This window comes from Aythya marila, assembly GCF_965140915.1.
Source record: "Aythya marila genome assembly, chromosome: 6".
NCBI lineage: Eukaryota > Metazoa > Chordata > Aves > Anseriformes > Anatidae > Aythya > Aythya marila.
This window is the reverse complement of record NC_139047.1, coordinates 29,286,854-29,312,670: the sequence shown is the minus strand read 5'-3', so window position 1 is coordinate 29,312,670 and position 25,817 is coordinate 29,286,854. Positions and strand designations below refer to the sequence as shown.

At 40.5% G+C, this 25,817-nt stretch overlaps 1 protein-coding gene across 4 annotated transcripts in view; it reads left to right on the top strand.

Moving 5' to 3' along the window:
- The window catches only part of MGAT5 (alpha-1,6-mannosylglycoprotein 6-beta-N-acetylglucosaminyltransferase), a 116,781-nt gene that overhangs the window by 21,017 nt on the left and 69,947 nt on the right, over positions 1 to 25,817 (top strand). For 3 of the 4 annotated variants that reach the window (XM_082763171.1, XM_082763173.1, XM_082763172.1), the window contains one exon: positions 21,536 to 21,926. In XM_082763171.1, coding sequence (XP_082619297.1) covers positions 21,689 to 21,926 — 238 coding nt within the window. In that variant the 5' untranslated portion in view covers positions 21,536 to 21,688. Of the gene's footprint in view, positions 1 to 19,149; positions 19,313 to 21,535; positions 21,927 to 25,817 lie in introns of those variants that run through there. The other variant, XM_082763174.1, reaches the window with a different exon arrangement.

Sequence of the window (25,817 nt, the reverse complement as noted above, 5' to 3'; positions counted from 1 at the left end):
ATATTTTTAGGCCACCAGCTAATCCTGTTTAGGAATAGGATTCTCATCTGAAAACTGACAGGTCTTTAAATTCTTCCCATTTTGCTTTATGATGACAAATGGAAAGTGTACAGAAAAAGCAAAGGATTGATTGCCTATTTCCAAGTGCCTTGTGCTGTGCTGCTCTCATCTAGATAAGGATTCTCTGCATGCATGTGTTTAAGAAGTGGTATTTATTTATGATTGAACAGAATGAAAATCTTGTATTGAAGCTGTTAATTTTGCATGTACTCCAGAGGAGGTATGGAAAAACAATGCACACCGAAGATGTTTGGAGCCTTTCCTTCTGGATTTTTCTCATGTTGCCTTGTAGCTGTTTGCATAGCAGCCATACTGTAGATAAACTAACAAATGCAAATTCCCTGTTCTGTTTGCTTAGTCAGAAGCTGTATTCCATATATAAACACATCTTCCAGATGTTTTCTTCTTGTTAGCAGTTGCTTTCTTGCACTTGTAGCCTATGGCAGAGGCAAACGTGCTCTTTAATTCCAGTCTTACGGTGGGGTTGTCATCTGCTATGTCTGTTAAATTGATAAGTTAGTAGATGAAGTGTTTTGTCACTAGTTTCTACAGATGGAGTCCATACAGCTTACTATGGAATCCTTTAGATGAGTCCACCCATGTGATTTTTTTTTATTAAACGTCATAAAAATTAAGAAGAAGCAGGAAAAGAAAGGGCATCTCTGATGCTAGAGTGTTATATCCAGGTTTGTATTGTCTTGTAGCCGTTCTGTTTCCTTTCAGTTGTACATGTTGATGGGAAGGGAAGTCAAAGCTAAGTGGAAAGATGGGAATTTGGACTGAAAATAGAATGTGTATGAATAGTACTAGGTTGTACTGAAAATACTGTAACTCGCTCTATTGCTGCTATCCCAGTTAGAATCGAAGGTGTTATTTACGGAGAGGACCCAACTTGGAAGGCTTTATGGAGTGCCACAGCTTCCACCTGAGTATCTGCTCTACTACGCATAGAGCTGTGCATGTAGGTAATGAAGTGAGAGTCTGACAGTTTTGATGAGGTAAGGTGATCTTTATGTGAAGAAGGATTGTTCAGTTAGAGCTAAGAAAGTGAGCAAGGCGTTCAGGATTGCCTACAGGTGAGGTTCTTGCTGTGAGCTACTTTTGAGGCTGTATCTCATGGCAGTGGCTCTTGCTGACCGTGTTCTGCTTTTTGACTGCCTTGAGTTGTTAAAGGATAATTAAAGCACATTCAACACCTGTTTAATACTGTTATTGTCATATGAGCAATAGCTGTGCCATAATTTAATTTGGAATTGTTGGCTCAAATTGAACTGTGGGGCTTTTGTTGCCAGTTTAACTTGATAATACAAATGGGTCCTTCCCTTTTTAGTGAAAGGGGAAACATTGGACCAATCTCGATTTAATTTTTGACTTCCACCACCCCTTGCTCTGAACTGCTGCCTGCTAAGAACCCTCGTAATACATAGTTTGTGTAGTGAAACCTCTTTTATTGCCACAGAAAGCTCCCATCATGGCTTGGTGAGGCCTTCATTTCAGTGGCGATGAGGGGTTGGAGTGAAAGGCAGGGGAGTAGGAGGGTGTCACATCTGTATGGGCGACACCATGCCTTGCAAGACATCCCTGTGTCCTAGCACACAGCTATAGCCAAGCCCGTGTCTCCTCGGAGCAGAGACAGCTGCGGTTCTGTGGGCAGTGTTACCAGTGAAAGAGAGCAGCTAACTCTCAAGAGATCTCCCACGCAAGTCAAGACAAATTCTGCAGTTCTGCAGCACAATGTAGTTCTTATTTTTTTTCTTTCCTTCTTCTCCCTTCTTTACCAACTTTTGAGAGTTATTTCAGTGTTTTCTGGGAAGAAACTGATTCAGCTACTACTCATCAACCAGATGTTTGGGTGTATGAAACACTTCTCACTGAGGCTTTCTGCGCTTCCTTCAGAGCTACCTTAATAATTGTCCTTCCTCCATTTTTACTTCCCTGTCTTCCTTTTACCTCCTCTTTCCTCTGCAGTTTCTGTATATCACTCATGGTTTTTATTTGCCTCTACAATATCTGAGTAAATAATATCAGGTATTTGCAGAACTTGATTAATTGATTAAACTTTTCTAAAGCTGAAGCTGTAGACATTTTTGCAGACTTATTTAATTATCTGTATTCATCTGATCTGAATATTGCATAAATCACGCAACTTGAGCTTTCTACTCTTTAATTGCCTGGTTTAGTTATTGTGGCAGTGCTCACATGGAAAGAGGCTCTACTGCCTAAATACCCAAGTGGGCTGGATTCTGGTGAGAGAGGAGATGGCATGCTAAGGAAGGCTGCTTTTTGTTTGTTGTGGTCAGTGCAGGTGTTGAAGCCCATCTCACCTGCTAGGCAAGGGGCTGATTGTGCACATGGTGTGGAGGAGCGTTCAGTCTAAAGAGAAAAAGCCCAAGGTGTGGTGTTGAGGTAGAGTATGCTCAAAGCATGAAAGAGCCACTGAAAGTGTCACATGCTCCCAGCTAACCATGGGAATGGCTCACAGGTGATAGGAACAAGCATCAGTTCCAGTCTGAAGGGGGCCTCAAGCTGTCTGGCCACAGAACCCACCCCATAACAACTTTTCTGAGTGCAATGAAGTGACATAGTCATTAAAAAGCTAACCAACAAGTTAGGGTACTACTAAAAGGGAAGGATTGTGCCTAGAATTGGTCTGCTTTGCTTAGAAATTTTGCTGACAAGTGGCACTGATGCAGCAAGATGTTAAGGTGAGTTGGAAAGATGGGAAAGTGAGGATGGAAGTAGCTTGGGCTATCCCACTTTAAAAGATACCATAAAGAGCATCCAGTGCTCTAAGTGCTTCTTGTATATTAAATACATACCAGTATGTTTATGACTGCTGTCACAAACCTTGTAGTATTTATGTGCGTCGTTTGATGGCCTTAACTCAGAAATAATTAAATTAATCCCTTTCAAAGCCAAATAAAAACTTTACAGCACTGGACAAAAACATGTGATAGAAATCTAAACTCAGAACGCAGATTTGTTTTACTTGGTGTAATGACTGTGTGTCCTGTGGGATTTATGTAACAATTTTTAAGTGGCTCAGTGTATCAGGAGACCAAGGCAATTAGGTACTTAGAAGGGGCAAAGGGAGAAATGTCAATTGCTCTTTTAAAGACTGGGCAGCAACTCCTACGCTGTCAAGAAATGATCTTGCTTTTACATAAATTGCCACTGAACAGCTGTCTGTGTTCAGTGGGATGAATTCAGTGGGATGAATGAGCTTTAAAGAAGTTTAAAAGAGTTAATTTCTTATTCTTCCCAATACAATAAAATTCAGGACTTGCTCAGTCACATTGCAAGGATGTAGCAATAGGTGAGAAGCAGGCATTGGCAGTAGGGGTTAAAGATGCTGTATGTATCAAGTGTCATGCTGAAAACATGTAAAGTGGGGGCTGCTGTTTTGGGGTCATTCTTTTTCTTCTTCTGCTGCAGGAAAGTACATTGCTAATGATCTTGTATAAACTGAGCCTGAAGTGCATTCAGTGGTGGGCTTTTCTTCTCAAGTGTTGTCAGTGTAATCACGCCGCGTATTATGTTTTTATTTTGCTAAATGAAACGCTATATTTTCATTACTTAACTAAAAAAGAAACAAGAATGCATGAGTAGAGATGGCTTTTATAGTAGTCTTTATTTTCCCAGTACTGTAAGCAAATGCACTTTAAGTTGAGAAGCATCATTAAGCTGGATTTCTGAATGATGGAAATTATTCCTTAAGTTGTTCAGTGCTTTGATTTATTTATTTTTTTAACGGTGCAGTTCTTTTCCTTAGACCAAACTCTATGGGACTGAGTCTGTTACTTGATACCAGCTGTGTGTTTCCTTTTCTTCCTCCTGTTCCTGAACATGCAGCGTTGATAATTCCCCCCATTCAAGATCAAATGGACTCTTGGAAAAATGACGTATTTGTTTTAGATGCTATAGAAATCAACTCTGTATATCCATAATTTCTTGTAAGTAATCCAAAATAAATCTGTATACCTTCAAAATAAGGTTTTGCATTTCTGGGCAGCTTTCTAGTTTTTGTTTTCTTTCTTTTGGTGGAATGCACAAGAAGAGTTGAGGATGATTTTGGTACAGCTGGGTTATGGGAAGCCACACTACCAATGTCATGACCAAGCAGAGTAAGGCTGACTTACTGTGCTCATGTGTTGGCTAAAGCTCAGAGGAGAGTGCCCATGTGCTCTGACTGCTCGTGCTGACCTGTTGGGCTGTGCTGCTGTACTCATCAGAGCCGATGGCGGTGAGGAGTGCCCCACCACTGCCTACCAGCACGTCCTTGCTAGCTAGTGCTCTGGGCACGCAGCCTGGAGCCATGGCTAAATGGTGTGGGTAGCAGTGAAATTAGCCTCCTCCACCTGGCATGCCAGGTCATCCTCGTCCGCGTCAAGCCATCTCTCCGTTTGTTGGCATCTCTGAAGAAAGCTGATCTCTGCACAGCAAAAACACTAACAAAATCTGCTTCAGTTTACAAAGCTTAATATGTTGGGTTTCTTCTTTTCAAGTTTGTCCTCGAATCTCTTTCTTCCTACCTTCACTGCAACCTGTGTTTGTCAGATCCCTTGGGGCTGTCATTGTGTGGCATCAGCTGTGCAATGCTAATGAGCTTCAAGAAAACAGAACAGCAGTCTGTGCCTGGTGCAACCCCTGCAAGATCTCTATCAGTCTTGTTGTGTTTTCAGGAAGGCCACGTTTCTTGATAACATTAACTTTGTGAAAACAGCAACATTTTCTACAGCAGAGGCAGCTTACCAGTGTTTTAGCAAAGAAGTCCTGGCCATGTGTTACTGAACTCACTTAGTCTGCAGCTCTTGAAGTTATAACACAATTACGTGTTCAGGGTTGAGTGACTGACCCCCACAAACTTTAACTGGTGACAGAAATCTGCAGCGTCTCTGAAATGTGCTGACCCATCTGCCCTTGGGTTAAAAGAATCCTGTCCTAAAAGGTTGGTGTGGCCTACCTATGAGCCACAGTTTCATTCCATCTGTTACTGTGCATGTTCTGGAGATGAAGCCAAGAAGGAATGTACTAAATATAAGTACTCTTTCTGGGACTGCCCAGTCCTTGAACTGAACAAATTTTCTCAAATACCAAAATTAAGCAGCTTTTGACCACCTTCTCAAAAGACAAGGGGTAGGAAATGCCCTCCTTCGGCCTTCATTGCCTATATATTGCCTTTGTTCTTACTGTTTTTCACTCATCTGGAATGTTAGTCTGTATTAGAGCTATTCTTGTATTCATGTGCATTCATATGTATATATTGAATATGCTATGAAGGTATTTAAATTCGTAACTTAAGATATTTTTATAGTCAAATTATACTTAATCTGCTATAAAACTGATACAACGTAAAAGATGTGGCAGTAAACTGTGATTTCTTGTTATGGGGATAGTTGGTAAAATATGGGTCACCTTAATTTTCTAATATTTAAGCAAATCATGAGAAGTAGACGAAAACTTTTCAGTCCCAGTTCTCAAATTTACAGAAGAGATTTCTTTCTTTTGTGAATTCTTGATTTCCAGTTGTGATTTAGGTTGACTTTCTAACAGCAGCAAATATATACCAAATCCTAAATAAATTATTATTTTTTCTTTTTTAATATTGAAAAAGACTGAAAAAAGTCCTTCTGGAACAAAATAAAAAGGAAAAGCTGGTGCTGAAAAATTCAGCCCTCCCTCTTACCCTTCTATAAATTGCTGTTTAGTATTCCTGTCTCCATGTGTGAGCCCAAGGTCCAGGCTTGTGGTTTAAGCTATAAACAGAGATGAGATACTTTTATACAAGAATAAAAGTGCACAGATGGAGATAATCAGAAGTGACTTAACTGTGTAGGCATTTCCCGAGGTGCCAAAAGCCCACAATGCCAAGATGATGTTGATGAGAGCTACAGGTGCAAAGTGTGCTCAGACACATCCTTAGAGGCTGGTTCCTAAAAGGTGTGCAGACACCTTCGGGAGCCTCGTTAAGTGCAGTGGAAATTGTGCTTTTGGGTGTGTTCTTAAATCTCTTAGATGCCTCTTTGCATCTTTTGAGATGTCTTTAACATCCTTGATTTTTGCTCTGCTGTTGACAGTAGCCATAATTAAGGGGAGTTCTGTAGGGCTTGGCTTATAATTCTTGGTTAACTATAACAAATCCTGATGGTGTGGGCTAAAGACTAGAGACAAAAACTTTCAAGGACAATACTTGGCATGAAACAAAAGATTTCTGTGGGATAAATGAACCTATATGATACATTAAAATCCAGGTAAAGGACTTGATCTGCTTTAAGAGTTCTTAATTAAAAAAAAAAAAAAAAAAATTTTCTTTAAAAGAAAACAAACTTCCATAGTTACACCTCTTCGTTACAAAGAATTTTTGTCTCTTAGGAAAAAAAAAAAAAAAAGTAGAATCTGTTAACAAACTCTTTGCATTTTTAGTGGCAGTCACCTGGCATGACTGTCTGACAAAAATGCTTGTTGTTCTGTGCATGTCACTTGCACTTCAGCCATGCTTCTATAGTAATGGAAACATTGGCCTTGAAAGAGATTCAGGATTTGTTCTCATTCGTTAATAGTCATAATGATTAAATGTGGAGAATAACATGGCTTTGTTGTTTAATAATAAAAACTGTGAATGAGCATTTTTGGTGATATGTTCTTACATGTAAATCCTGTATTGACCAGTAAGCCTCCATTAAACTAAGAAGTTTCATGTTGTTGAAACCATGTTCTTCTCCCAAGCTGAATGTGAACACATTTAATTCTTTTTTTTTTTTTTTTATTTCCCCCAAACTCTACTTTGCTGTGATTTATACAGGGGGGGGAAAAAAAAAAGTGAGAAGACTGCCAGTCTCGTTGGCATGACTTCTTCCTGCTCGTTCTTTGTATTGCTGCTCCATCCACTTGCACCCTCAGCATTTACACGGCTCGGCTGCTGGGGGCAGGATCTGTCTTGTCCTCAGTGCTGTCAGATGACAAACCCAAGGCTCCTAATCCATATGGAGGATTTGCTGTAATGCAGTAATACAAGTTTGGAGGGGTAAGGCTATAATGCTCAAAACACTGCATGTGCAGTATGACACGGTCACTGGTGTATTCTGCTGAAATCCAGCCACTCCTTGGCTAGGAAACAGCAGTTGTGCGTCTTTCCTTTCTTTCCCTTCCACCTTTTGTTATGCTCTACAGGCTACACAATTGTACGGTTTGATACATTTACATATCTCAAATTTAGCTTTCCAGGCAGAAATACACAGACATTAATTACACCTTGACATGAAAAATGTGGGCAGGCTCACGGGGTTTTTGTGTTTCAGAGGAACTGGGGACTCTTCACAACTTAGGAAATTTTCTTCTAAGAAAATGTTTGCATGTTCTCCATGCTTACAGCTACAAATAGCGCTATCGCCAGCAGATGGTAGGTGGTAGGATTAACCTGGTTATTGTCTCACCTAATCATTTCCACCCTTTTAGGTGACATTTCAGTGTTTACTCATCCTCCAAGCTGCCAATTTGTACGATCTGAAATGTAATAGGGGAGAGCGGTGTGGTGGTTAGATAACTGTTCCTACTTGTCTCTCTGTTGTGTGTACAAACAGGGAGTTTTGTACTGTGTCCTTTATCTTGTATGTTTGCTCAAAACCTCTTCGATACCATGTCTTTAACAAGCTGATTTCTTCCTTCTGCTTCCATCGGTTGTTTAGTTCAGGCGAATGGATTTGTTTCAATGCAACCTGTAACCAGCCGTGCCTTCCTACAGCCTTTATTATTCCTTTAGCTTCTTTTAATTCTTTTTTTTCATTGGGAGTGGTACATAAGATTACACAGTCCACTGAGACCTTGGTGTTGCTGCTTCTCCAAGTAGCCTCGGTCAGCTCCTTTTGTTCGTTGGTTGTGTTTTAGGCAGTCCCCTTTGATTTGCTCCTCTTGAGAAATTGCACAAGAGGCCCTTCATTTATCTTTCCAAACCTGAGCATCTGGAATTTTCTTGCCATGTTGAAATGGAACGGTTTCAGTGGAGGAGGAGAAGTAAGGAATGTTAGGGAATGAATTTTTATTTAAAATAAATGGAATTCAGTGGGTGACCTGGTTTGTAGTTATGCAAATGCTCGCTTCAAAAATGAATTCTTGTCAAGGTTCTTGGGGAAAAAAAGTGGGATGTCTTGGTCCCTTTCTCTTTTCTGAAAACTATTTGTTCTCTGAGAACTTTTTCCTTGGAGTTGGCTACAGTGTGGAGAGCTTTCTGTTACTGTTTTCGCTGACGCTTTTCTAAGGCTTGCTGGTTTGCATTTCAAATCTCCCTGATGTTTATTTGCTTGCAGTGTTTGCAGTGTCACTTCAATTATGCTCATGATTTTTTTTTTAGGCATTTATCCTTCACCCACTGCTAACGTTAGATCTTGAGTAGTTTTGGTTCCCACCTTTGTCCTTCAAACTCTTCCTTTTTCTTCCCTACTCCCTAAAAAGACTGAATTACCAACTAAAGTGGTGAAAAATGCTATCTGACAGGTTATCTTTTCATTATCGTGCAGTTTTAAATGTGGTTTGCTTCTGTACCTTTGTAAAGCACATTTAACAAAGTCCTGTGTGGTTTAGATCTCTGTGCACTTAGGTGAAAATTACTTCTCATGTTGTGCATGTTTGTCAAAATACTCTTAATGCTTTTTTCCCCCCTACTAAACTACTTTTTCTGAAGTGATGAAAATGGTTCTGTTTGCTTGTTGATAGTTGCCTGAGAGAGAGCCTGCCTTCGATGGAGAATGAGATGCTTTTAGTTTTATATCTAGTGCATTATAATGCTTAGAAGCTAAATGATGAGAATTACCATTATAACTCCTTTTCTAAAGAAACTGGTGTTATACTGGGTTTTGTCTTTGTTTTGAGAGTGTAGAAAATTGGAGTAATAATTCTCTCCATCTCCTCAAAAGACTGAAATGTCTATTAAATTGGGAGAAAAAGCTTATCTACTAGGTTATTTTTTCATTATCATGCAGAAAAACTGGGGTTTCATTCTGTTTTAATTGAAAACATCAAGGAGCCAGGCCATAATGCAAGGGAAGCACGGTGCAGTTAGTAATGGGAAATAATTGAAGGGGTGCTGGGCGCAGACTGGTGCTTGGAGGAAATTGGCAGGAGGAAATTTAAGGGCATCAGCTTCGGGAGTTTCTGTGTGATTTGTCCCTGGCTGTGAAACCTGAGTGGAGCTGCAAGGGGATTTCTGTGGGCTTTTGTGTTCTGCATAACGTGTATGTCTTCCTCCTAGTACTGGGAAATCCAAGCCCATCAGACTTGGTGGTCCAGATTTTCTACTCTACTGCAAAGTGAGGGAGGCCAACAGAGGACACTGCATTTCTGTAGTACCTAAACTGACACCAAGGTACAGAAAATATTTATTTGGGTGCACATACAGTCAGTTGCTCTGTTAACTGACTGGGGCAGCTTATTGCAAGTGAAACTCTACCCGTGTGAGGGCCTAACAAGCTGTTCCTTCTTTACTTCAGTGACCTCTGCGTTGTGGTCGTAAATCCTAAGGAGCTGCTGCAGTCAGTACCGGGCACGCTGCAAGGATTGAGTCTGTATGCTGGGAAACAACTTCAGCTAATGACACACACGTGCTTGGATAGAATGTTTTCTGTTGGTCACACAGAGAAGCTCTCTCTGGTAGAAATGGCATGAGGAGATAGATTCTGCCTCTTTGGGACCCAAAACAGAGCTGCGGCTGAAGCTCCATGAGCAGCAGCCCTAGCAAACAAGCCGTGTACTTTCAGCTGATCGCACCAAACTTGTTGCATCTCTAAGCCAGGTGTTTGGTGGGTTGCTTTTCTGTTGGGTTTGGAGTTTGAAGTTCAGATGCGAAGGGGAAGAGGCAAGGGTGAGATATTTAAATCTTCCTTGATAAAGAAATCTGAACAATCTGATATGTACCACAGTCATCCTTTTCTCCAACAGGATGTGCTTCTTGGTTTGTGCTTATATAAAAGTGCAGAAAGGATGTTATGCAAATAAGTGTTTTTTAGCTTGACACTCACTACGCAGCCACCTGTTAAAACATAACGGTATGGATGAGTCCCAGCACGAGATACGAACGCTTTGCTGCTTGTGGTGAAATGTTTACTAACCAGAAAGCACATTTTGTTACCAAAGGAAAACTTGAGAGCTTGAAAAAGTGAATGTGTATGAACTGTGAGAGTTGGGCAGAGGCTGGTGGTGTTCTAGTAACTGAAACAGCCCAGCTGACTCCTGTAGAAAATTTCACTGTACTTCTGAACTACAGATGCAGGCAAGGCTGGGTTTAAAAGCATGTTCTTTTTTGACTGTTCAGATTTAAGAGTATCAGAAGAACTCTTGACACTCTCGTGAGAACCCTTAACCGAGTCTGAACTCGGTATCACTAGCCATACCAAATTATGTGCTGTCAGACCAGTGAGAGGGGTTCCTTCTCAGAAACCATGGGGAATAGCTACTGGCAGTTGCTGAAGTCTTTAAAGGATGTCTAGTTGTGCCTCTTCTGTCACCTGTGGTTAGATGTGTGGATGTGCAGTGTTTCTGAACATCTCTGCCTGCGTAAGTCTGTGCATAAAGCGTTTTGAAGAGGGTGGCTGCTTTGGAACATGTGGAGGCACTGCTCACAGTTCTGAAAAACAAGTGTAAAGGAACTCTAAATTGTTACTGACCGCATGGAAGGAGATCATGTTCACCAATTAATTAATTACTGTGACACTACACCTTGTGGTTTGTGAGATGTAAATGCTAATATGCAATTTGTACTAATTTTTTCGTAATCCTGCATGTAAATCTTGAATATCTTCTTGCAGTGCCTCTAGCTCTATTTCCTACTGTTTGCATCCAGCATCACCTTGCTACCTGGGCAGCAACCTTAACACAGACCCTTGATGTCTCGGGCAAAGGTAATGTTGTGTCTCAGCCCTGGTGGCAATGGAGAGCTGTAGAAATAGTTACACTTGTGAACGTAAGATCTACTTTATTGCATGTATATATTTATACACTAAGGGCCAGATCCTTATGGGGTAAACTGGCATCTGACCATATGAGATGTTTTTTGTTAAGCTGATCCATCAATACAGCAGCAGTACTGAGGAATAGTAATAATGAGGGAGTATCCCCTTATCTCGGAGAATGTATTTACAGAAGGTAAAATCACTGCCTGTGGCTTTCTCAGACAGGAGCTGGTCTGCCTATTCCTCGCTGAAGGTGAAAGCTCTGCCAGCTTTAAGTGTATCAGGAAGCACCAGTAACACCGTGAGCAAACTGTTTCCTTCATTGATGTTTACCGACCCGTTTGTGTGTGGGACTTTATTAGTTATACATCACTAGTTGCCCCTGTAATCTCCTTTTCATCTGTTGGCATCTCAGTCATAATGTTGATTTAATGACACTTAGTGGTTTGCTGTGTTTGCTTTTGTTGGTTTTGTTTTCTCCTGCATTGGCCAGCATGTTCAGTTTGTTAAGCCCTTGTCTTTTCAGGTCACTTCTGCTAGTGCCTTTTCATCTGCTTATGGCGTGTTTGGTTTACTTTGACTTGCATTGAAGTGTTTTGTTGCCTCATCTCCTCATTTGGAGCGTTTGTTTTCCTTCTCGCTCTGTCACCTTTCACTTTCTTGGCTAGCCTAATACTTGATTTTAGTCTTTATTGTAGTGATTTATTTCTCAGATGTTCAAGTTTTTTTCCCCTTTTTTACTCTTGTTCTCTCTGGCTTTCTTCCTGTATCTGTTATTCTGTAATTGCATCAATTGCTGTGTCAATGAATTGCTGATGATATTTTCCAAGCCTTGCTCATAATTAAAAGGAAGATCTCACCTTCTCTTCTGTGGCTCATATTATCATCCCCGACTTGTTATACTGAAAATGGGAATACAAAATTTATGCCCCTTTGATTTTTCTAGTCTAATTTTCCAGTGAAACAAGGCTCTTCCAGTCATCTTATTTTTGTCCCTCGTAATTTCAGAATCAGATGGAATTACTGTGGGACTGCTGGTTACACTTGTGCAGGTCTGTGTAAATTAGCAGCAGGCTCAGAAGACCCTTGCTAGCGCCGCAAGGGAAGACATGGAATCAAAAGAGATGATGAAAAATGCAGGAAGCTAAACTACAGCTTCCTCTTTGAAGTATTTGCATGTTGTTACAATGGTTACCTGGCTGTAAAATGGCCAGTGTGAGATCTGGGCAGCTTCAGCATGGGGCAGGAATTCAGGTAACCCTTTTGATACAATTGCAGCTCATTCAAACAGAAGCTGTATTCTGGTTTAAGACAGGTTCTGCCTTAGTAAACCTGCAGCTGTAGCCGTTCTGTAACCAAAATGTACCTGGGTAAAGGCGCAGCTTCTTGTATTCCTTTTTAGCCTTTGAAGTTGCTACGTGTTTTGTTACTTGAGGGAGTAACTGCAGGTACTTGATTTGAGTTAATTTTCTTGGCAATTCCTGTGGTGAATATCTATGATGTGAATGAGTTTGGTAGTTCAGGTTGTTTCCAAACATAGGTTCAAATGAGAAGCTTTTAGAAGTGAAGTAATAACCCTGCTGAGAACACTTCGGCTTGTATGGTGGAGTACTCTCGGAGATCACAAATGGGATTCCCCCGTAGTGAAGATATTCTAGGAAGGTACCAAATGCCCTCAAGCTGTGAGCAATTCCTCATTAAGAGGAGTAGGTACAACGCACGGCACTGTCCTGTCCCGTCCCCCCCGGTATTAACCCACACGTGTGGACATCAGATCCTCAAAACCTGTCATTTTATTTTGCAGATCTGCTCCTGTTCTGTTGTGGTACTTGCTAACATAAATCGAGATTTTGACACCTAAGGTGTGCTTTTGGCTGGTACAGACAGGCTTCAGGCTTCGCTTCCTGGTTCATTTCAGGATACCTTCAGTGAGGAAATGTCTTGTGTAAGATCTAACTACCTTCTTTGAGGAGGAAGAGCAAATCCATGATGACTCTGAAATGAAAGCATTTGATACTGTAAATAATTAAATTTGCCAAGATGTTAACATTTGCTTTGGAACTATGCTGCAGAAGGAATAAAGGTTTGCTTTCAGCACTGCAAATGAAGCTACTCTTGCTACCGAACTTTGAATGAGAGCATTGACAACAGCCTCAGCAGAGCATGCTCTGGAAAGGATGGCTTTCCAGTAATTTAGATGATTTATAAAAAGCATTGAGGCTTTGAAGAAAGTTCATTACCCAAAGCATCATCGTGCTGTGGACCAGAACCAGCAAGCAAAATGGCTTTCTTGAGTAATAATAGATGGTGGCTATCTAAAGGACCTGAAAACTTGGGAGGGAGAGAGGCTAAAAAAGATGCATTGTTAACGATGGGCTATAAGCAACAAAGAGCTGTCTGGGTTCTGCATCTGTCCTTACATACCAGTAGGTTCCCAAAATGCTCCGTTATGCAGAATAGCAGCTTAGAAACCTGTGTCGCTTGCTACGGCTTCTTAAAATTATTTCCTCTGTGTGTGTGCATGCATTTGTGTGTCCTCTCCCTCCCCCTCTCCCTGCCTGGCAGCAGTCTCAGTTTGAGAGAGCAACAAAGCGATAATACAGATTTACTTGCCTTATGCTGCTTGACTGTGCTGGCTGTTTTCTACATTTAATTTTTTTTTTTCACTTAGTTCTGTAAGGGCCACAGCTGAAGTATTCCTCTGAGTTTGCCAGTACAAGCTGTTCTACAGCTGTCTAGGGATGTTGGAAAAAGGGAGGCTGTTTTCCACCTACTTAAAATAGTTCCTAAGTTTTGTGCCCTACACAATATGAAGTAAAGCTCGTATTTGTGCAGAGGAAGCTGTATAGTTTATTACATCTTCAAGATAACTGGACAGCTCTGTCTTGTGTGACTGCAGTTTTCGAAGTGGGCTTTTGGGATGTGTGCAGACCTACACGTATGCCCCTTTAAACGTTTTGATAGTGGGATTGCAATGTTTCTGGTACGATGCTAGAGTTTAACAAAAAGCAAGCTTTGTAGCCCTGTTGCTGTTGCTGACTCAGCAACACTGCAGCCCCTCATCTGCTAGGACGGGACAGACTGCCTTTTAGTGCTAAGTAGAGCTGATCTCCCTGCTCCAAAATGTTACTTAGAAAGAGAAATAAGAACCATTAGCAGCGTTAATTTTGAGTGCTCATCTAATTGTGTCAGCAGTTGGTAAATACCAATGCTTATAAACAGGGTGTACACAGGCGGTATGGGATATATGTTGGAATGTTTTGCTGTTTTACTAAGTTTTACTAACTTTCAAATGAGATAGGTAACAAATTGCAATCTAATCTTTTCCCATAATAAAGAAAAGGCCTTAAATACAGAAACTAGAGAATAATCAACAGCGCTGTCACTTCCAAATGGGCGACTGTTGAAACTTTAATTCCATTAAATTCTGTGCTTCGGGGATGCAGCTCGTATTCTCAACCATTTGTCTAACCACATAAATTGGAATGTGTTCAAAACGCTTGCCAAGAACAAATCTGTAGGAAGAGATGTTATACTTTGACCCAGGTTCAACGTGTTCTAAAGCAACGAGAAATAAATATTTCTGAAGACTTATTTAATGCTCAGCTAGGGGAAAAAACAATTTATGATCTGATACGCACTTTTGCTCAGTAGCACACACACATTAATTTCCTATGCATTTCTTTCTACTTTTTCTCTATTTTAACCTGAGTCTCCTGTCTTTTTGTCTTGGTGTGACCTTTATGGAAAGCTTGGATGTATAATCCTGTAGCTGCAATTTATTGAAAGCCAGCTTAATAAGAATTTCTTTCATGTTTTGATTATCCTGCATCCCCTGCAAATGATAAGAACTTGAAGTAAGTTAATTTTCTTGCAGAGATGTATTAATTCTTCAGCATCTTTTGTTGTCTAAAACTTTTCCAATAAGATGTAGTAAGCATCAACATGTTTGGATCTTTTCTTAAATCTTGAACTTTCTCAGTTGCCCGCATGGGGTCCGGCACGATTGCCAGAGGCCGCATTTAGCCTGTTGGCCATCAGGTTGATGAGAGATGGTAGTTGGGCATCCACATCGATGAGAGCTTTTTTGCTGAACACAAAGCACTTTTTGACTTTGCTCTGTGAGCTGGACAGGGCTGCTGTTGAGAGCTGCTTGTTTTTCTCTTGGACAGACCGCAAGATGTGATGTAACAGGCGGAGTTGTGGTTAATAGCGGTGGGAGAGACGGGGGCCTGGAGTGTCTGCTCGGTGCGTGAAATGAGCTAACGATTCCATTTTTCTGTAATAAACATTGGTTCCCAGAGTGCTAAGTAGTTTGGGTGCTTTGATTATCAGCTGAATTCAATTCCATTTTTCATTTAAAATATTTTCTGAATAAGTTCAAAGCAATTTTTGTTAGCTCCTCCAGCTTCAGCTATACTCTCTGACCCATGGAGGCGGGAGAGAATTCCCCGAGCCCAAGCTGCACACACAGGACTCTGCTGTGTAATAACCGAAGGCATTTTGCTCATAGGCTTGGAGAATTTCCAGGTGATCTAAAAACTGTGAGACTGTGTTTCTCAGCAAGTGCCAGCGTTATGCCTCTCAGTGGTCATAATTCAGCTCTAAGTTCCAGAATGGCGTACGAGGATGTCGTGTGTTAGGCTTTGAGTTGGATGTCACCTTTTGGGTAGGTGCAAAGAGGGGAAGACAAAAAGGTGTGTGCTTGGATCAGAAAAATTCTGATCCATGATTCCTGTTCCTTAAATTCATTAAAATTAATGACGTGACTTAAGGTTTGCCTGTTGAGTTATGAGGGACTCTTGAAGGCAAGAAAATATGACCCAAGCATACTTCTTTGTTGAATTTAGGGATGTTTTCTAAGTCTTAGAATGACTGGGGCTCACAGTCTCTGTTTTTCAGTTACTTCCTCCTATATATAACAAAAAAGTAACTATTTCCTAATCTCTTGATCACCATGCTGACATCCCCAAATGTCATTTTTTCAGTGAGAAAATGATATTTCAGGAATCTTCTTTTAATGCAATGACAAGATAAATGTTATTAATGTACCCTGCAATTTGCCTGTAAATGGCTGCAAACATTTAAATTTTTTTCAAGGTTAGGGATATTTCTGGTTTTCTGAACTTTGAGGAAGTCTTCCAATTCCTAATCCTAAAATTAATTCAGGTTTTTGATCTGTAAGCACTGTTATTAAAAGACTGGGATAGGTTTTGGTTATGACCTTAAATTCATTGTCTGGAATGTCTTTAGTCCATAAGAATTATTTGAACCGTAAGAATTTCAGTCTGTAAGGATTTTTTCATATGGATTTTCTTGTAGCCTTTTTTTCGCTATTTAACACGTGTGGGTTAAAAACAATGGGATCACACAAAATTCCTTGTCACATCTTTCTTCCATGTCAAATCCTCAGTTCTGAGCTTCTCTGGTATTGATACTAAAGACATTTTGAGCTGTAGGTCAACTGTCTGAGCGGTATTCTTTTGTTGGCTTGTTCATCAACTGTGTTTTGATGCATTTCCCTTTGCTCTGGCCAGTCCATGCTCCAAACATGCTGAAGCTGGCGTGCATCTTCACGTAAAACAAGAATGGTCTCTGATCTAATGAACTCCTTTATGAGTTTTTTATAAAGACAGAGCAGGTACAGTAAAACATTGAATTAAGCAGTATAAGAAGATACGAGGTGCATCTTACTGATCAGAAAACATTTGGAAAACTGTGCAATATAAAATTGGTTTAATTAGTGAGTTCGGAGAGGGTTTTAGGTAGGATGCTGGAGGATGGCACTTAGCAGTGAGTGCTCAGTGTGAAAGAGCAAAGAGTAATGGTTGGGACACTCTGCATGATGGCTGAAGCATGTAGATTGATCCCTCTGCACAGTTTTGGGAAAAACAGGCTTTCTGCATGCTGGAGAGTGTCCTGTATCCTCCTCTTCTATCTTGGCTCTGGTTTACTGTGTGTTTGTGGGGAGGTTTGCCTTTGTCATCACTTCTTTGTAAACATTCCTCTTTGTCTTTCCTCCCTGAAATACCAAGGTAAGCAAACAACACGAAAAGCAGAATGACAATGTATGTTATGTAGGACTAAACTGCAGAAAATGCTGTGCTTGGTAGAAAATTGGAAACATTTTGGAGTGCTCTGTGAAATCACAGGCCCACATGGGGAAATGCTGCTTGAGTTGCCACCCAAACTGTTTCTAAGTGGAGAAATTTATTTTTGAAAGTGCAGGCAAGCTGCTTGCTCAAGATGCAAATTTACTTCTTTATGGCATCTTATCAATTCCTCTCCTTCAACTTTCTTCCCACCGCCTCCTGCCAATTTCTACTACACACACACATATATATGCGTGAAAGCAAACATGCCCCCCCCCGTCTAAAAAACAAACTCGGAGTATTTATACTCCTACTCTCCCTCAGTCCATCTGGCCTGCTTCTCCTGTTGTGCCCCGGTGGTGTTCTGCTTTTCTCACTCGGTGGTGTCGCATCCCAAATTGCCGCTTCGGGAGCAGCGTGCGGTGCCCTTTCAGCTGTGGAGGGGGGTGAGAGAGGAGAAGCAGTGACATCTGTCAGCTAGAAGAAAGGAACCAGCTGGCGGGAGCATTGCTGAAAATAAAGTTGAGCAGTAGGAAGAACAAAACTCAGGCTCCGTAGTTCAGATGAGGAAATGTTGTTATGCCTTCTTTTATATACTAAGGAACCTAAATTGTACCCCTACTAAAAGCATGCGTAAACATTGGTTACTAGACAAGGCTGGGATAGTTGCATGAATTTTCAGCTCCCTCTCCCTCCTGAGATGCTGGCATTGTCTTTGAGGGACGTAGAGGATGTGTGCAGCTCCAGTGAGCTGCAAACCTCGCGTTTGCCTACTTGGGTTAGCACTGCAGGCTTTGCTAGCTGCTTCTGCGCCTTTCAGATCTGTGTGCCTTGTCTGTTACAGGACTGATCCCAGCAGAATTAGGAGAATTTATTTTTGGGGTGGTTCAAGTGTATGACCTTAACAGTTGAAGTAAATTAAGTGATTAGTTGTTGGAATCAGCGGACTAAATGATCTGGCTGCGTCTGTCCTCTTGTCAGGGAAACCACCGGGTTGGTGCTGGGAGTTACTTTGCTGTCAGGTTTCTCCCGAAGTCTTGTGAAATGGGTTATTGCGGAACTTACCTCTTGGAAGAGCAAACAAAAAGCAGCTGCTGGAAGCTCTCAGTGGGTCCTGAGGCTGCAGTGCTCTTCCTCTGCTTCTGCGACCCCGCCAGGCTGGGAGGGCAGTGTGCTGCCCTTTGCAGATAAGGAGTGAACCTTTTGCTGTGCCTGCTGTCTGCCCCCTGCTTGGTGGTGTGAAGATGGTCAGCAACTAAAAGAAAAAAAAAAAGGGGGAAAAAAAAGAAAAACAACCAAGAAGTATGACTGCGTGGATTCAGTTGTGGTGAGATTTGGCTGGCTGCAGTTGAATTTGAGGAAGAACAAAACCATTCTTTATTAGTGTTGTGGTTCATTTTTTTGCTTTGCCTGGTATGTTTTTTCACTTCCACCCTGTTTTTCACGCTCAACTTGTAGTTTTGGTACAGTAGGTGCTCCCAGGAATTCAGAGGGGTCGTCTTTCTAACAGTTTCCCATACAACTTCACAACTATGACATAGCCAGTTCCTAGAGGGGTGCTGGAAGTATTTCAGGAGTTGTGCTAGAGTGAGAGCACCTCTTTCCAAGCCCCAAGGAAGGGGGACGCAGTCCCACATTCTGCAGAAGTGCATACAAATCTGTTTGCAAATCCTCTTCAGCTACTGCTTGCCATTGTGCACTTTGGAGAACAGGCGAAGTCGGAGTAAAGAGCATCAGCTCCTATCAGGGGACTTATAAAGGGGGAGGTGGGGAATAGGGAAATAAGCTGCCACCTACAGCTTGGCATTGGCTTACTTGATATGGGCAGAGAAATAACTAGTCAGCAGGCATGGCCAAAGTCCGTGAGCAATTATGATGGGCACGTGTGCGTTTATAACTTCACCTGTGGCTCACTTCAGTCACTCATTAATTTCTTGCTAGAACAGCAGCGTGGGAACATCTCTGATATTTCTGTCTCCATGCCCTTCACCTATCCCTTGATGTCTTCTGACCGATGTCTGTTTAGATACCGTATGTGTCGTCGTAAGTACGTGGCAGTCACTGCCTGTGGAATAGTTGTGTTGTCATCAACGTCTATCAAAGCTAGGATTAAACATACACCAAGGCCAGCACAGGCGTGCAGTCCAGCCACGGAAGGAGCCTGAAGCCCAGAGTCTTGTCCTGTGTGCTCTGAAAGCCTTCCTGCACACCAGCAGTGCTGTAAGTTGATGAGCTGCACAAATACTGCCTGGTCATCTCGGTGCTACTCGCTGGAATTGCTTTAATGGCAGCAAAAAATGGGCTGGATGTGGGGAGTAATTTCTCTGTTTTTCTTAGGGAAAATCCTTCATATTTCCTGACTGCCTTCTTACCATTTGGGGGTGTGTTTAAGGCTCTTTTTCTGATTGTTGATGAACAGAATAAAGAAGTCAACAGCTGTATTTAAGTAGGTAATGCTCATAGGTTAGACAGATGTTTATAATCATCCTTGGTTTTCCTCTAGAACTTAAATAAAATTGTGGGATACTTGCATTATTTTGTAATTGATATTTTTAATGTTCTGTGTGCTTTTGCTAACAATGTTTTATGAACAGTTGTTTAGGGCTTGTCTGTTAAAACAAGGGTGGTGGTAGCTTTACCTTCTTGTTCAATATTTAGTTTGTTGCATAAAGCTGATAATTGGGAACAAAATGTTGACTGTTCTAACCACAGATCGTATTGCCGCAGAGGACGCTGTCAGTTCTTAGGTGAAATTAAGTCACTGAAGGGATTCCTGTTGGATATTAGGTATTTCATTTCCAAATTGCAATGTTGTTTTAAACAACAATCTTCTGTATTTTTTTCACATCAGATGTTGTAAGAGAATTAGTAAAACATTCAATTTTTAGTGAAATAAGTGTTGCACTTCTCAGACAGCCCAAGAACGTCCCAAGACTATAGCTAAATAAACCAAAAGAAGTGAAACTTCCTTCTGCTGTTTCTCAGAAAATTCACTTAAGTTTATGAAGAGCAGCATTAATCCTTTGTAATCTTTTTTTCCATGAACTCGTGATTCATTTTTCTGCACCATTCTTCCTTAAGCAACAGATGGCTTCAAATTGTTCTTTTAGCAGCAAAGACGCCCGGTGCGGTTACTCCTCTTCTGCTTCCAGTTCTGTGTAACAACACACTTCCACAGGCAGTGGTCATCAGTAATCGCACGCAGAAGTCATGGTGGAAGTCAGGTAGTCCGGGGGTATTTCTGTCCCTCTGCAGAACCCCTAGCTGGACTGAAAGGGGAAGATCTAAAGGGAATTTTCACAAAAGCAGAGTGCTGCTAGCAGGCATCTGTGTAATTATCCTATTAAATGAGAGTAACATCTGCATTATCTGGGCAAGTGCAGAATGGGAGGGAACATTGTTTTCTAATCCTGTCTGGGAGCATTATGAAGTTAAAAGGATCGCATTTTACCAAATCCGTGTTTTAACACGATAGCTTACACTTAATTACCTTTTAATTACCTTTCTTCTCTTGTAGGGTTTTACGCTAAGGACCCTGCCTCTAGCCCTCATCACAGAGCTTTCCTTGCCTTTGGGTAGCTTATGCCAGGTTTTATTTTTGAGTTCACCATGAAAAGATGGTCCTACTGTTTGTCTTGAAGGCAGTTAGCCAACTTTTTTCCTTAGTGTGGGAAAGGCTCCGAGAATATTAATTTTTATATACAAAAGACGTGTTGTAGCATTCAGAGGGACGTGTGTGGAATTTAGCTGCAAAGTGCAAACTCATTGGACTCCATTTTATGAATAAGGAGTAATGATACATGGCAGAGGCCACACAGGAGCAGGAAGAGATTATTTCAGCCTTCTGACTCCTTGCAATGTAAGCCAGGAGAGTGGATTGGTTTAAATAATGTAGACTTTTTTTTTTTTTTTTTTTTTTTTTTTTTTGCTCTTTACCCTTGAGGGAGTCTGATTTCCTGATAATCAATCTAGCCATATGCCATAGCTCTTGCCAGGAACTCCTAACAGTGTCACTGCCAGCTAAAATTACGTGTTTTCTGAGAACTGAATTATGTTAAGAATTGTCTTAAATTGCTGCATTGGCAACATCACAAAGTTTTTTGTGTACACACACAGGGGAGGAAAAAAAAATGTTAAAGCAGCATTACCTTGAAATTCAGCTTGGAAACAGCTTCAAGCATTGAATTTGATCTGAGAGGTACTGAGAGGTGTTCTTCACCTGCTCAGGCGCATCACTCTTTGTTCTTTTTCCAGGGCTTTTCTTGGCTTGTTTGTGCTCTAATATAGTACAATATTGATATGTACAAACTAAACATTTACAAAAAAAAAAAAGCATATTGTCTACTCTTGTTTTATACTAGTTACAATGGAGACCTAGTAAAGCTGGTAAAAATTCCTAGTATTTTGTGTTAACTGTGCTACTTTTCTTTCCTCTTTCAACAGGATGGAACTGAGATACAGATACACGTTGACTAAGGAGTTGGAATAAGATTGAGTCCTGCTCTGTGATCTGTATATACCCGGACCATGAACTTGCTCTTTGGCTTTATGCTTTAGGACCCTTTGTAGTAACTCTGTGAGAAGCTGTTGGGAATCATGGCATTCTCTCCATGGAAGCTGTCCTCTCAGAAACTTGGCTTTTTTCTGGTGACTTTTGGTTTTATTTGGGGAATGATGCTTCTGCATTTTACTATTCAGCAGCAAACACAGCACGAAAGCAGTTCAGTCCTGCGTGAGCAAATTTTGGATCTCAGCAAAAGATACATCAAAGCATTAGCTGAAGAAAATAAAAATGTGGTTGATGGGCCTTATGTCGGAACAGTGACAGCATACGGTAAGCGTGTGTCCTAGATTATGTGATAATCTGATAAAGGGTTTTTCGAAGTTGTCCAAACATTGTACTTCCTAATGCTGCTCAGTTGACAGTACTTCATACTGTGGGTTTTCTGCACAGATGGAGAGAACGTTCTTTACTTGTAAGTTACAAAGTGGGACAAAATTTAAATTTTCAGTCATTTGGGAATGAAGTTATCAGCTAATTTTTAATTTTTTTTTTTTTTTTTACTGCATCTGTCTAGTAACAGTGTCTGTTATGCCTCAGGTTATTTGTTAGAACTTGATTTAAAAAAATGTGTGGTTTTGCTGTTCTTGAGAACCTTGGGAAGCTTTTCAGTTTACATGTCAGTGATTTAAAAAATTCCTTCTGGAAAAATAACTTGCCTCAGCAATAAAGCAGAGACCTGCAATGTTTATTTTTCCTCTTTTCCATTGCACTTCTGTGTCCAGTCAATTTACCTAACATTTAAGATTATGGATGTGGCCTAAGCTTACTGTTAAGCTTGAATACGTCATATTTACCTCAGGGTAGAAAACTTTCTTTCATGAGTTTCAGTGCTTGTCTGGCAGTTACTTCTGCGTAGTGGGTTGTAATGCTTCTCCCCCTCCATTTCATACTACATGGCAGTTCAGTTTGTGTTTATGTGAGAAAGCATGAAAGAAAGAAATTCATGGTGTGTTACAAGAAAACGTCATAAAAAAATATATTTAATTTCAAGTGAGGTGAGGTCCCTTTTTAATCTGATAGAATCTGATTGATTGATTTTTAAGCTCACTTTCTTTCCTACTTACCCGTGCCCTTTCAGACTATCTGGAGAATTAATTGCTAATTAGTCATCTTGATGTCTTTCTTTTAATATTTGTCTTGATATTTTGCTATAGAAAATCATCTGTTTTTTGTAGGCTTAAAAAGGAATTAAGGTTAGGGTGCAGCAGATCAAAGCTGCACTTCTTTTCTGTTGTTTTTCTCTTTGCATATAATGAAAATATCATGCTGGGATGTCGTCTTGTTTCTGTTACCACTTCTCTTAAAAAAAAAAAAAAAGTTTGTATGACGATGCTTTTTTGTAAGGCTGATATTGTTGTCCCTGACATAGCTAACAATTAGATTGCTTTGTTGCTTAAATAACGAGCATTCCCTATTCTTCAGTTCCTCAGTAACTTCTACTCATCTGTGACTTCACTTTGATCTCTACTGCTATTGTAATCTTACGGAGCAACACAAGCAAAACAGAGAGGTTGAATATCTCCAAGCACATAGAGGTCCCTAAAGGATTCACAGAATCAGGGAATGGTTGAGGTTGGAAGGGACCTCTGGAGGTCACCTTGTCCCAGCCCCCTGTAGGGCCCACCCAGCACCACGTCCAGGTGACTTCTCAAGACCTCCAAGGCAGGACACTCCACAGCCTCTCTGGGCAACCTCTGCCAGTGCTCTGTTACCTGCACAGGTGGCAGATGGAAGCTCTTGTGTTCTGGGTGGTGCCCGTGGCCTCTTGTCCAGGTGGGGCCTCACCAATGGTGACATGAAGGGAAGGGTTGCCTCTCTTAACCTGCAGTTACATTGTTTGCATAGTTTTTTTAAAAAAATAAAAACTATCTAATACATAACTGTTATCAATATCCCCTTATCTTGTAAGGTTGCTTGATTTTAGGTGAATTGAAGAAAAAAAGAAATAAACCAAAACAATATATTCCTCCAGAAGTTGAAGGGTAACTGCGTGAATCCGTGCCCTAGCTAGGATATCCTTAAGCTAAGCTCCCCCTGCAATTTTTTGCCTGTGACTTTCATTTCCTGCTCCAAGTCCTGCTGTGGAATACATTGACTTGCTGCCAAATAGTGGTCAGGTTCCCCAGGAGAAGTTAACAGCATTTGAAGGTGGGAGAAATAACTCTGTAACACTTCTGTAAGTTACAGCTAAATCTTGCAGAGAAATTTCAAGGTCTACAGCTAAGAAGAATTTGCAATTTAAAGACAAGTGTAGACAAGCATTTTTCAAATTAAGGAGTTTTGAAGGATGTAAAATCATGGTAATACATGTATTTAAAATGCTAGTGGGAAAGGCGCTATGGGGAGCGAATGGCACCATATGAAATAATGCTGCATTAAACTGAGTAAGATCGTTAGTCTGTCTTCCTTAGTGCACCAAATGATTTATTAATAGCAAATTACCAGGTTAGCTGTTCAGAAATAAACCCATTAATGTCTAAGGTTAGTGATAGTGTGTAGAAGTTGGTTCATTATTCCATGACAACTGCCCTTGCTATTTGGCCTTTTTATTTCTTGTAATCCTCTGATTGCTATTAGTGAACAGGCTTCGTGATTCCTGTGTGCAGGCTCCAAGTTTGCTTGATTTTGGCCACTTTTACCCACTCAAAAGATTTTCAGTCACTCATTAATCTTGATTGCATAGCTTGTTTTCTTTCTTTTGCTTTCTACTGTATTATCGGCCTGTCAGGTGGATCAAACATCTTCATTTAAAAAGCTGTATTCCAAATATAAATGAGTATTAGTTTTTTATAACAGTAAAGAGTTGTTTTACACAATTTTTTTTACAGTCTCTGCTTCTGCCTTCCCCTTCTCAAACTGGCCTTCAGTTGCTTTTTTGTTCTAGGAAGGAGTCTCTTACCACCATGTTTCAGCATTAGGGTTAAAAAGTTTCAGTATCAGGGTTAAAAGATTACAAGTTTCAGCTGTTTTTCACTTGATGCTCTGTCTGTGCCTTTGTGTACTGTGTTTCTTCCTCACTGTTTCCTGAATTTTTTGTACTACCATTTTTTCTTAGATTTTCCTTCTCTCTACCATGGTTTTGTTGATTTTAAGTCCCTCCTCCACACTTTGCTTTTCTTCTGCACACTACTATCCCATTAAGTAACTTCTGGACTCTGACTGAATCGTTTGATTTTCATAAATGCTTCTTTTATTTGTTGCACCACATCAATATTTAAAATTGTATAAAGGCACTGTATTATTAGCACTTAAGGTTCCACATTCTGATCTTTAATGTAGACTAAAGAAAACACACAATCACAAAGAAAAATACATTCTTTATGGCTCCATGGAAGAAATGTAACTCCTTTGCTAGAAAAAAATAACTAAATAAGCTTTCTAAATGCAGTAGCCTTCTCTTATTTACTCTCACATATGCACAAGAATTGAGCTGTCCCTAAGAAAAACAATAAGGAGCACAAAATCTCTTTTATGGCAAAACTGTAGCTGATACCAGGGCAGATGAATCCCTTCAGGTGTATGGAGGAATTTTTTATTGCAGATCAGAAAGCTGTTTGATTTTAAATTTGTGGAAAGCAGAAAGTGTATTATACAATGTACATGTAATTATTTTATGTAATTAAATGGGAAAATAATGTAAATTCATCATACCAAATTCTTTAATCATGAGACAAGTAAACGAACAAAGAACAGTACTTCTCTTTCATCTTATTTGGCTTGTTGCCACTTTAATTAAAGTGTAGTATTATAGCGGTCTATCTCCCTCCCTCCCCCCCGTTGCCCACAGTTCTTTTAGCTTACCCACATGTCTGTTACTTTAAGAAAACTGAACAAAAGAACTAGAAAACAAAAAATCAGGGAACATTTGCTTGGTTGTCATATGGATATGCAAACTCCTACTGCTGTTAGTTGCTTTCCATGCAAAGTGAAGTGCCACTTCTGATCCAACAGATAAGTACAAACAGATAAGTAGAAACAATCGCCAGCACAATGAACGAAAGAAATGGGTGATTTTTTTGTGTTTTGGATATACAACAGAAAGTTTGGACTTCAACACTGTGTGCCAGTGCAGAACCTGATTGTGGCGGAATAGATGCAGGAGAAGGTTTTGATACTGGCCCAAAGCTGTCCCCTCTTTTGGGAGTGGCATTGTGGTTTCCA